Source organism: Eptesicus fuscus, chromosome 3, assembly GCF_027574615.1.
Source record: "Eptesicus fuscus isolate TK198812 chromosome 3, DD_ASM_mEF_20220401, whole genome shotgun sequence".
Taxonomy (NCBI): domain Eukaryota; kingdom Metazoa; phylum Chordata; class Mammalia; order Chiroptera; family Vespertilionidae; genus Eptesicus; species Eptesicus fuscus.
This window is the reverse complement of record NC_072475.1, coordinates 105,630,139-105,643,451: the sequence shown is the minus strand read 5'-3', so window position 1 is coordinate 105,643,451 and position 13,313 is coordinate 105,630,139. Positions and strand designations below refer to the sequence as shown.

At 41.3% G+C, this 13,313-nt stretch overlaps 1 protein-coding gene across 1 annotated transcript; it reads right to left on the bottom strand.

Annotated features, from left to right (window-relative positions):
- Positions 1–844: 844 nt before the first annotated feature.
- On the bottom strand, positions 845–7,186 carry LOC103302963 (zinc finger BED domain-containing protein 5-like). Its single transcript, XM_028136981.2, is given in 5 exon segments — positions 845–1,466; positions 1,468–1,722; positions 1,724–2,727; positions 4,633–4,669; positions 7,160–7,186. Coding segments are annotated over 5 exon segments (1,857 nt in total). The 3' UTR covers positions 845–932.
- Positions 7,187–13,313: the final 6,127 nt, after the last annotated feature.

Genomic DNA, 13,313 nt, shown 5'->3' with positions numbered 1-13,313 from the left:
ACCAAAAAATTTTTCACCAAAATTATTCTCTGTCTCTACGATCTATAGAAAAAAGTGAACTCCCCCTTCTTACAAAATAAAAACCTGATCTGGTAAGCCCCAGCTGGCGTGGCTCAGCTGGCTGAGTGTTGTCCCATGCGCCGAGGGGTTGCCTGTTTGATTCCCATTCAGGGCGTATGCTGGGGTTGCAGGCTCGATCCCCTGTAGGAGGCCTGCAAGAGGCAGCTGATTGATGTTTCCCTCTCTCCTTCCCTCTCTCTCTCAAATCAATAAAAACATATTCTAAAAAACAATCTAATCTAATAAGAATCAAATGGTAGGTTTTGTATCAGTGGGTGATAAGTGTCAGTCAATATACTCATCAACGTCATTGTAATTATTTGTTTATTGCCTGTCTTTTCTGTGAGACTGTTAGTTCCCCAAGGTCAAGGACAAGGCCTGTCTGATTATTCTATGGCACATAGTCAGTATTTCAATAGATATTTGTTTAGTATCCTTGTAGCAAGCTGTCCTTGTCAAGTCATATCCCTTCAACCTCCACCTCCTCCCATTCTGGACAGTTCCCCTAGGGCAGTACTTCTCAATCTTCCTAATGCCGAGACCCTTTAATACAGTTCCTCATGTTGTGGTGACCCCCAACCATAAAATTATTTTTGTTGCTACTTCATAACTGTAATTTTGCTACTGTTATGAATCGTAATGTAAATATCTGATATGCAGGATGTATTTTCATTGTTACAAATTGAACATAATTAAAGCATAGTGATTAATCACAAAAACAATATGTAATTATATATTGTGAAATATTTATTTCTAATTACAAATAAATGAAATTTTGTCTTGAAGCATGGTGTAGCATGGGTAACAGTCTTAATATAACAACAGTAAACTACATTGCTACATTTTGCGACAGTATGCGTAAAAAGCCAACGTCAGTGTGAAGGTTGAGATTGCTTCTTTCTCACCAGATCAGAAATTCTCGGGGCAGTCTTTGCAAGAGCACAACGAAGATCATCTTCCACAACAAGTCTACTTCTGTATTTAGACTTGATAACCAACCAGCTGGAAAACCCTGTTTCACAAAGATATGTTGTTGGAAATGGAAGAAGAAGGCACAACACAGTCTCAGACAGAACAGGATATGACTGCAAACACTTGATCCAGAATTTTGTAACTGGCATTGTAGAGAAATCAGTTCTCGCTGCATCGCTGTTAATAAGTTCAATGAACTCCTCTTGTGCTGTCTCAGGAACATCTTCAACTTTGACTGTGAATGGGCTTCTGGCAAGTGCAAATGGGGTGTCAGGTAGATTTGGAAAGTACGATGAAATTTCGTCTGCAAGCATGTGCAAGTGTTCTTTCACAGAAATTATCATCGTAATCCTTTTGTCTGGTTCAATGTCATGTTCCTCAAAGAAAGCAGATAAGGTAGGCAACATGTAAATTTTATTTTCATCCAATTTTTTTTTGCCAAAGCTGAAGTTTCATTTGCAATGATCGGATCTTTTCAGACAAATCCAGGCATGTTGCATTTGGTCCTTGAACTGATAAATTTAACTCATTCAAGATGGCAAAGATGGCAACCAAGTAAGCTATTTTCTGCAGTTCACTTTTATCACTGAAAAGTGCTTCAAACTGCAGTCTTGCTTTCTGATTAAAAAACATTTTGAGTTCATCATAAAGCTCAAAAACACGTTTTAAAGCTTTTCCTCTTGAACGTTTTAAACCATCTCACTTCAGTGTGAAATAGCAGAGCATTGTTCAGCGCATCCAACTCGTTGCACAGTTGTGAAAACAGTCGACTGTTTAAAGTGCTTGCCTTTACAAAATTGACAGAACTTATGACACTTTTCATTACTTCTTGTAACTCTTGTGGCAGCGTCTTCGTTGCTAATATTTGCCAATGAATCATACAGTGAGTTCCGATGACTTTTGGTGACTCATTCAGTACCAAACGTTGAAATCCAGATCAACATCCTAGCATAGCTGGAGCACCATCTGTGCAAACACCACAAACCTTTTCCCAAGAGATCTTATGCTCTTTCAGAAATGAACCAACTGTGTCAAATACATCACGTGCAGTAGTTGTCATTTCAAGAGGTTTGCAAAAAAGAAACTCATCTTTAAAGTCGCCATCATTAATATACCTCACATAAACCAGTAACTGTGAACAGTTTGCAATGGCTGTAGATTCATCAAGCTGGATACTAAATATTGGAAGTGGAGCAGATTTAATTTCCTGGATTACCTGATCAAGAATATCAGCAGACATGTCATCTATTCTTCTGCGGACAGTGTCGTTAGATAAGGAAATTGCACTCAATTTCATAACAAATTCGTCTCCGATCATAACTCGAACAATGTCTTTGGCCGCTGGCAACAGTAAATCCTCAGCAATGGTGTGAGGTTTCATAGCTCTGGCGATTCTGAGTGCCACCAAATATGAAGCTTCAATGGCTGCTACGTTTTGTTTGTGGTTCTTGCCACCAGTGTCAAGTCTGGCTTTCTTGAGTCCATCAGCTTTGCTTCTAAAATAGTTGGTATTCTTGCCGGCAAAGCTTGGATGCTTGCTACCAAAATGGCGTTTTAGTTTGTTCGGCTTCATAGATTCGGCTGATAGAACTTCACAACAAATAACACATTGCGGTTTCTCAATTCCTGCTGTAATTATTGAGGTAAAACTATACTGTAAAAAATCCTCACTATATTTTCTTTTCTTAACGTTCTCTACACGATCCATTGTCATGGGATGGTTTGCTAATGAAAATAATATATAACAATAGCTTTAATAACACAAAAGATGATACATGGCATAGTTCAGTCAATACAGTTCATTAAAGTTTCCTATGATTTACCATTCTCTGTGTTGTTTTTTTACACGCCTGTTACTATCACAAGGGGGCAATAGTCACATCAACCACAGCTGAATATAAAAAGAACGATCAGCATCCAGATTAAGTTCCATGTTACAGATATTTTTTTTTTGCAGTAGTTGATGATTTTACAGTACATGATTTTACATTTACCCAGTAATTATAATTCATGAAGTGTCGTTTTACCTCCAATACTGCGGCTTTCAACACAGTAGCTGCTTTTAACAGAGTAGCTGCTTTCAACACAGCAGCTGCTCTCTACACATGTGTGACTGGTCCGCATAAGTACATTATGGCGCCAACCCTGTCACATGCACCTGTATTTGTACGGGGTGTATGTGATGGGGTTGGCGTGATGATGTCATCACGCCGGGTACTCGTATGTGGGCGTATCTGCATGTGGGCGGACCCGCCTGGAGACGGATAGAGGAGCGGTGTCTCGGTTCCTAAGACCATCGGAAATATGTGTTTTCCTTTGGTCTTAGGCGACCCCTGTGAAAGGGTCGTTGGACCCCCAAAGGGGTCGCGACCCACAGGTTGAGCATTGCTGCCCTAGGGGCTGTGGCTGCCAGCACCTCTGCACATGGAGCTGTTCTTTAGCCTTGGAGCAGCTCAGCAGTTGGAGGCAGATGGGCAGTGTCAGAGAATTGGCATCTGCAGAACAACTCACATCCAGTGAGGATGCCAGATGTTTGCCCTTTAGTAGGACACTTTTGAGCATGTGCCACCCGGACTCTCAGGAGGTCTCTGATGAGGTTGAGCTGAAATTGCTCACCACACTAAACTGCTCATTGAAACAACATTATTGGCTTTTCCTCTTTCTTGGCCTCACCCTACTCCCTCAAAGTGCTTCCTGGGGTCTCTTCCCAAATAACTTCTTAGACCCAACTCCCTTACTCCAGGTCTGATTTTTAGAAGCATGGACCCTGGAGTATAACAAGAGAGGCATGAAGTGAATGCCGTGGGAATGCACTGGGGTGGGGATTAATCCCAGCTGGCACAAGACTTGGCATTGTTCGAGTGGGGTCTGGGTTGGGGCGGTGAGTGCACCTGTAGGAAGAGTTGCTTCAGGAAGAGGAAGCAAAGGCACAGAGGTGCTGAAGAGCACAGATGCTCAGGCAGCTGTGGGCATTCAGCTCGGAGAGAATGTGCGTGGAAGAGCATCTCGGTTGGTCCTGGAGAGTACCCCAGACCAACAAAGAGGCAGGTCTCTTCTGCTCCTTTCATCCTAAACCTCAGCTCCAGCTGCTCACCCTTCTTATTCTGGTACTTTGAAATGTTGGTACCAGACATTGTTTTTTAGGTAGGAAGATTCAAACCTAGAAACACATAATCTGTAGAAGCAGCCTATGGTAACCTCTGGACAATCCATGGTCTTTTCTGAGCATGGACCTTTGAGCCTGAAGACTTTAACTCATGTTTGCTGAGTTCCTGTGACATAGTGAGCATTATGTGTTACATTTCCTGAAAGCTTACAGTTTAAAATAGTGTCTGTGTCTCAACCCAGACAGGGAATTTTCCTGCCTTCTGTTAGAGGCTAATATTAAACCTAAAAAAGAAAAAAGGAATAGTGTGTCATGTAGTCAAAGAAAATAAGCCAATCTAACTCCACTTTGAAATCCACTCTATTAGTTCCCAAGCAAGTACAATAAGTATGTATGTTCTACTCATTCTCTCTCCCCATGTCCTGGAAATGGTTTCCCTCGAATGAAATTTTCTGACAAGTCACTGCATCACTGGTACTCACTCAATTACAGACTCTCACCATGATCAACAGCTGCTAAATTGAATGGGAGCTAAAAACCAAAGAATAGAGGAATGGCAGGAGGAAGAAAGCAGAATAATTTGGTCATTTCCCCAGCGTAGGAAAGCCAGTTTAGGAAAGACAAAATGAGTACTTCTGGAACAGGTATACAATATTGGAAAATAACAGAGAAATTAAAGAAGTTATTAAAACTCGCAAGAGAATTTGATAAGAGAACACTACTCATTTAAGCTCAGCATGAGCTAGTTTACTTTATTATTATGCTTTGTCTATACTTAGCTTTGAAGAAAGCCACAAATTACAATGACTAAATAGAGCTTCTGAAAATGGAAAAGAGCAACTTTGCAAGTACAGAACGTGCTGGGTACAGCACCCTCCCTACCGTCCCCAAACTGGGATGGCTATGGAGAACTGCTGAAATAACTCTCTCTCTCTCCCACCCCCAGGAACTTCAGCCATGTCCTTCATGAATCCCCATTACTATTATATTGTTTGTGTAATAAATACTGCTTTGTTTTATTTTTAAACTGGATGCTTCAACCAAAGGTTGGGATAGAAAGAAAGCTGCTGGGGTACTTAAACCAGGTTAGGTAATATTTTGAGAAGAGATTAACTTAAGACTTATCTGAATCCAGAAGGGAATAATGATAATCACATTTACTGAGCTCTTTGTATGACCAAGGCACTGCTCTATAGCCATTACATGTCTTAACTAATTTATTCTCATAACCACTTTATGAAATAGATACTGTTCCTAACCCATTTTATAGATGAGGAGACTGGGGCATAGAAAGGCTAAATAATTTCCCCAAGGTCATGGCTGGTAAATGGCAGAACCAGGATTTAGTCTGTCCCAGGGCCTGTGTTCCTGATGACTGAGGAGATCATGCTATGGACGGAATGTCTGTGTCTCTCCCAAATTCATATGTTGAAGCCCTAACTCCCATTGTAATGGGATTTGAAGGTGAGACCTTTGGGAGGTAGTTAGGTTTAGATGTGGTCATGGGGGTGGAGCCCCCCAGATGGAACTATTACCCTTACTAGAGGCCCAGTGCATGAAATTCGTGCATGGGAGTGGGGGTCCCTCAGCCCGGCCTGCACCCTCTTGCAATCCAGGACCACTGGCTCCTAACCGCTCGCCTGCCTGCCTGCCTGATTGCCCCTGACCCCTCTGCCTGCCTGCCTGATCATCCCTAACCACTCACTTGCCTGCCTCATCACCCCTAACCACTCTGCCTACCTGCCTGATGCCCCTAACTGCTCACCTGCCTGCCTGATTGCCCCTAACCGGCTCTGCCTTGGGCCCTGCCACCAAGGCTTTGTCGCGAAGGACGTCTAGGAGGTCCTTTGGCTGTCTGGTCTAATTAGCATATTACACTTTTATTATTATAGATAAGAAGAGGAAAAGACACTAAGGCTTCGTCTCTCTACCATGTGAGGAGGACATGGGGAAAAGGCTGCTTTCTGCAAGCCAGGAAGAGGGCTCTCATGAGGAACTGAATCTGCTGATAGCTAGCTAGCTTAATTAGGAAGGTTTAGGGAATACAGAGGGTCCATGGGAGAGAAATGCATAGATAGGGACTTGAAGACACCAGAGTGCTTATCTTACTTGTACAGAGGATAGAGAAATGCCTTGGGAGGGAGCGGTTCAAGCAGATGGAAACATTTCTGGCCTGAGCAATTAAAGTGACCATATGTTAGATCAAAAGTAGCCCTGTCCAGGCCAGCACAATTGGAGAAAGCTATAAGATAAAATCAAAAGTGACTCCAACCTAAACAGATAAGATGACCAAATGGAGGAAAAGTGCGGACATGGGGGTCCTGGGAGCTGATTACAGGGCTAAGCTTCCACGCTAGAGAAGGAGGGTCTCCAGCCTACTTAATGCCTCGAGACAAAGAAAGCAGCGGTCATCATTCGTAGGGGCCCCTCTGTCCATCCAGGAGGGACAGACTCTTAGGATTAGGAACTTAGAGGACACTTTTCCTAGGTGACCCCTCTTAGCCCCCTGTGCCAAGGGGGACAGAGTCTTAGGCTTAGAATTTAGAAGTAAGGTTTTAGAGGTAGTATTTGCTTGCAATAAAGTTTCTGTACCCTTCACCTACCACCTCTTGTTTGTGGCTTCAGTCTTCTAATCCATCTGGACAAGAACCCGGGAAGGAAATCACCCTTGCGTCCTAAAACAACTCGAATCAGTTCCAAACTTCCAGGCTCCAGAACTGTGAGAAATAAATGTCTGTAGGTTAAGCCAGCCAGTCTTTGGTATTTTGTTATAGCAGCCCAAGCAGACTAAGACAGACCACCAAATGGTTACAACCAAGCTGTTGCCAGTGAGTCAGAGAAGTGTAGGCAGAAGAGTGTCTGCTCACATGAGGGGTTCGTTTCAGGTGCTTGTTGTGAGGACCATGCCTCCTGCAGAATGAGCCTGCCATACAGAGCCTGCTTGGCTCCAAGGTGATGTAGAGAGGGCCCAGACCAGGAGCCAGAATTCTGTAGAAAGCTGGGAAAACTCACTGTTGGTACCTTTCTGATGATCAACGGTGGCTCCATTCCTGAGTGAAACAGCAATTAAGAGCTAAATATGCAGGAATTTTTATGTGGAATCAGAATGAGGAGCAAACCAGTGGTGATCCCACCACCCTCTTTACTTGGGAGACAGTACAAATCAAGATCTGTGTTAAATAGGAAGAGAGCTATTTGAGGTGCCTCGGCATGTCCCTCTCAGCCTTTCAGAGAGTCCCAGTCACAACTGATTTGGCTCTTCTCAGTTCTCTTTATTGACTGCACATTCAATGACATAAATGTAGTAACTCTGTCTCACACATTCACTGCGAATTAAAAGACATTCACTTTGTTACTAAATTTTTGCCACAAAGAATAATGCTACTATAATATCCCTATACATATGCACTCTTGTGTATGGGTGATTTTATTTCTCTGCAATAGATACTGAGAAGTGGGGTTTTCAAGAGGAAGAGTATTTTAATTTGAGAGGTATTTTCAACCATCTCTCATTGACTCCTTCAAATGCAATCAATCATTCTTCTAGGCTTAATAAACACCATTATGATGTGCAAACACTCTCTAAGGCAGGTTTCTCAACCTCAGTACCATGCACATTTTAGGCTAGATAATTCTTTGTTGTGGGGTTGTCCTGCGTATTAGAATATCTTTAGCAGTATCTCTGGCCTCCATTCCTAGATCTTAGTAGTATCTTCCTCCCTACAGCTGTCTCCAGACATAGGTAGTCAAATGTTCCCTGAGGGACAAAATAGCCTTCCAATGTGAACTAGAGCTCTCAGGATACCAGGCACCATTTGTTCAACTTTTACAGCTTTGGGTTGAAAGTGTAAGTCTCAAAACAGACATCCCCAGGTAGAAAGATGGGAGGAAAGAGAATGCTTCTGTCTAAATAGTGATCTTGGATCTTTTAAGCCTCAGATCTTAACCTCACCAAGCCTTAGTTTTCTCATATGCAAAACAGGGATAATAACATTCAAAACTGCAGGGCAGATTAGAGAAAATGCACATAAAGTACTCAATACGTTACTTTTATTATTATTATTATTATTATTATTATTTTCAATAAGTTACTTTAATTGAACTAAAGATCTGCTTTCTTTAGTTTCTTTTGGCCAGTAACTAGTGGATGATCGAATCACATCATGCATAAAGAAAAACATGATGAAAGAGAGAAGCTGGAAATTCAGGTAGGTGGGAAGGATTAATAGCAGGAAGCTCTAAACATTCTGGGAGGCCCAAAAGAGCCTCATACTTCAGGAATGAGAACAAGTGTGACATTCAAACTGACAAGCTTATTGGCATTCTGCCTCTTATTTATTATTTTATAATTTCATGGTTTTATGAAGAAAAGAATAAAGAAAAAGTTATGCTTAAGGATCAGTTACAATCTTTAATATGATTACACACCAAACGTTAGATTTGGTGGGAGGAGGGCTGTGAGCTTCAATATCTATCAGCAATGGAATTAGGTGAATTGTCAATTGCTCACACTCTCCTTCTTCTTTATGAATTACTAGAGGCCTGGTGCACAAATTCGTGCACGGGTGGGGTCCCTCAGCTTGGCCAGCGATCGGGGCATCTCGCCCAGTCCCAAATGGGGCCAATCGGGGCCGGCTGGCCAGGGGGAGGGACCGTGGGAGGTTGGCTGTGGGAGTGCACTGACCACCAGGGAGCAGCTCCTGTGTTGAGCATCTGCCCCTGATGGTCAGTGCATGTCACAGCTACTGGCTGGTCATCCAGCTGTCCAGTCGTAACAGTTACTTAGGCTTTTATATATATAGATAATGCATTTTGATTTAGTATTTGACATATTTTGTTTGTCTACAAGATTCCTTCAAGTTCGAATAGCAAATCTAGAAAAAATATTTTCCTTCTACCATTTTTTGCTTACTTCTTACTCTGATACAACAATGCTGCTCCAGAAAATGCTTCTCAGAGAATTCCATCCAGTGTCATTGCCTGAGGCTCAAGGACTAAACCAAAGGGACAATGGAATTTCTGCTGGGAGGGTAGTGCACAGCAGCACTCTCTCCTCTAACTCCCTCTCTCCCTCCCTCCCTCCCTCCCGCTCTCCCTCTGTAATTCCCTCTCTCTCTACCTGGGACTACAGAGCTGCTTGTTCTCTTTCATCACTAGGAAGATGCTCCAAGTTGCAATCTTTTGCCACAGAGCTCGATTCTCCTACTTAGGTCTAAGGATGTCTACCTCCTGAAACTTAAACCTGAAATAGTATCAACCAAAAGACAAGCATTAAAATGTTCATTGTTAAAAACAGCTCAAACTTAGAAACTTCCCAAGTGTCCCTCACAATGGAATGGCTGGGTTGTGGTGACTACAGAGCAAATTGCCTCTTTATGCCAAGACGCGGATAAATCTACTGTTAAATGAAAGAGGGACAGCTCAAAAGACTATATCAGGTACTCTTCAGTGAAGTTAAAAAGCAGCCAAATTAATCACTGCAGTTAGAAGTCAGCCTAATAGAAGTCAGGATAGTGGTAACCCCCTGCTAGGGGGTGGTGGCAGGGAGGGTTTCTGGGTGCTGATTATGAGTGTGTTCACTTTGTGAAAGAAAATTCCCCCAGCTGTTCTCTTAGGACTTGTGCATCTTTCCATATGTAGATTACACTTCAATCAAGCACTCACTAAAGAAACAACAAAAATAAAAATAAAGAAATAACAAAGCCCTCACATTTCAAACACTTTAATCTCTTTGAAAAATCCTTTTTTTTTTTTTTTACTTCAGACCTGTCTCTCACAAGAAGATCTAGACTTACGACAAAATTGTTTAAGCTTTAGGAACACCTTTCAGAAACTAGAAGAGCCAAAAGACTTGGTTCTAGGTTCCACTTACTATTCCCATTGATTTCTGTGAACTGTGCATTAAGCACAGAATGTTATTGCTTTCATTTCTTACTACTTGAATTTCATCCTTGTCCATAGTAAGGAAACTGAGGCCTAGGAAATGAAGTGACTTACTCAGAGCAACATGTTTTATAGTAATAAAATTGACATTCAATTCCACACATAAGTGAAACCATGTGGTCCTTGTCTTTCTCTGAATGGCTTATTTCACTTAGCATAATGTTCTCTAGGTCCACCCATGTTGTCCCCTATGGTAAGATTTCCTTTTTTACAGCTGAGTAGTATTCCATTGTGTAAATCCACTCATCTACTGAGGGGCACTTGGGCTGCTTCAGATCTTGACTGTTATAAATAATGCTGCAATGAACATAGGGGTCCATATATATATTTTTTAATTAGTGTTTTGGGTTTCTTTGGATACATTCCCAGAAGTAGAATTGCTGGGTCAAAAAGCACTAACAAAGTCATGACAGACTAATGGATACAGAGAACAGACTGACAGCTGTTAGAGAGGAGGGGATTGGGAGCCCGGTGAGAAGGGTGAAGTGATTAAGCAAATAAAGAAAAAAAAAGAAAAACTGATGGACACAGATAACTGTATGGTGATTACTAGAAGGAAAGGGGGTGGAGAGAGGTAGAAGAGGGTAAAGGGGCAATAAATGGTGATGGGAGGAGATTTGACTTTGGGTGGTGAACACACAATACAATATACAGATGATGTATTATAGAATTGTACACCTGAAAACTATATAATTTTATTAAACAATGCCACCCCAATAAATTCAATAAAAAATAAGTTTAAAAAGATCTTATCGCAAGAGTGGGAAAAAAAAGGAATAAAATGAATAAAATTGGCCTTCAAATTCCACACATAAGTGAAATGATATGGTACTTGTCTTTCTCTGAATGGTTTATTTTGCTTAGCATAATGCTTCCCAGGTCCATCTATGTTGTTCCCAAAGGCAAGGTTTCCTTTTTTACAGCTGAGTAGTATTCCATTGTGTAAATGTACCACAGCTTTTTTATCCACTCACCTACTGATGCCCATCTCAGGCTGTTTCCAAATCTTGATTGTTGTAAATAATGCTGCAATGAACATAAGGGTAACAAAAAAATCTCAAAGTGAAAGTAACAATGGCAGTTTTTGTGGCCCAAAAGTCCCCATGATTTCTCCTTCTGTTTAATAATGAAGTTACTACAGAGAGGGAGAAGCAACTTGGTCAATAATTGTATAAATACAAAACTTTAATTAATTTGCTCCATTTAGATAAGAGATGATGCTCTCATTTGGTTATTGTGACTCCTAAACTCAATCCCCTTTTAATTGGCACTTATAAGATAGTTTCTACCGAGCCTTAAAAAAAAAAAAAGATGTAATAGGAGAGTGTAGGTTATGCTCCTATAACAAATAGCCCCCCAGTCTCGGTAATTTAAAACAGCTAAGGTTGACAATCATGCCATGTTTCTATCAATCATCAGCGGGAGCTTTGCTCCACTTCTTTATGGTTCTCTGTCTGGGCACCAGGCTGAAGGGAAAGCCACTCTTTAGACCGTGGCTGGTCATGAAGGCAAAGGGAAAATGAACAGGAAAAGAGAATGCGGTAATGCAACACTGGGTCTTAAACCTGTGTCTGAAGTGACACACACAACTTCCACTTCCATCTCCCTGTCACAGCAAGTCTTGTGACCACCCAGCCTTCGGTCGCAGGGAAGTACAACCCTGGAGTCTGGGAGGAGCGAGAGCTGGAATACAGTTAAGTCCTCACTTAAGCTGTGATAGGTTCTGCAACCATAAGCAAAATTATGTATAACAAAACCAGTTTTAACATAGGCCAATTGATGAAAACAAGAGTTAAGTTCTCTCAGTATCTCACCAATGTCATATTGAAAGGGTTGAACTAAAGCTGAATCCCATAGGAGTCCCATATTTCCTCATGCATTTGGCCACCATCACTGTGACCTACACTAGTTAAAGATATGATGGAGTGAAAATCAACTCTGCAGAAAGAAAAACAGCCATAAAAGGGAGCACTGACAGGTGTAAATAAAACTCTGTAACTATAATTGAAAGGATTTTTATGAAAGGCATGCAGTGGTTTCATCTGCCTTTCTGCAAACAGTTTAGTGGGTTGATTGATCAATATTCCTCTAAAGTGCCCAGGAACCATTTTGACCAAAGGTAACTAAATAAATGAATTGTCCTCCAGGGCTCTTTAAATGAAGGCAGCTTCCATGGATGCAAACAAAACACATCCCTTGTGTAAGCACTAAACATCAATGAGGACAGAGTGCTTTTAAGTAGGAAGGGAAATAAATCTATTTTGTTGGAGCTATGATATCTAATGTTAAATTGAAAAGAAAAAAATAATTCAACAGTTAATAGCTTGTTTTGCATGATTTTCTCCTTTTATTTTCTCTGCACATAAACCCAACCATAAAATCATCAATACTAATAAATTAAAGGAAGACTGTGTCAGGCCTCACTCCTCAGCCCCTCAAAACTGTCACTTTCTGCACTGGGTTTCAAAGAACGTTGTCTGGGCAAGTAGCAAATAAATATTTTATAAAACAGCATCTAATTAAAACACCAATTTAAATGGACACGGGTCAAAAAGCAAAACTGGAATAAAAGTAACACTCTATTGAAAACACACACATACAACACTACTTGGGTAGTTAGCAGGTGCCAGTGCATGGGTTTGGTCTGAAATTAAGTATCCTGTTTATGTGCTATCACATGTCAAATGACGCCAGGCTCAGAGACTTTCTTTACAACTTGAAATAACATTATTACCTGGAATACATCCTTCTGACATCTCTGTAAAAGGAATATTGTTGATGGGTGACCACCATGCAATTTGTTAGTTTCACTATTCTTGGGATAAGACCATATATGGACTATGATTACAATTGGACAAGTAATGCAATTGATCTAGGTTGTGAATTACCTTCCTATTTTTTAAAATTCTCAAAGCAAGAATTTTAGATAAAACTGTTGACTTCAATGTGGAATATAAAAGTGAAAAAGCAACATTCAGATATGATTCTGGAATATTAAATAAAGTTTCCATGCTAATGGCTTGTAATGAAGATGCAAATTTTGAGGACACACCAAGGATGTGGGCTCCTGGAAGAGAAATCCCGGTAGGGCAGACAGTCAGGGGCAGGTAGTGATTTAGTGGGCCAGGCAAAGGCTGGGGCGGCGTGAGCAGTGCTGGTGGTCAGGAGGGCTAGGAGAGGAGGAAGGGGCGGTTGTTAACTGAGGGCACTCCAGGGGAAAATCACTCTCACA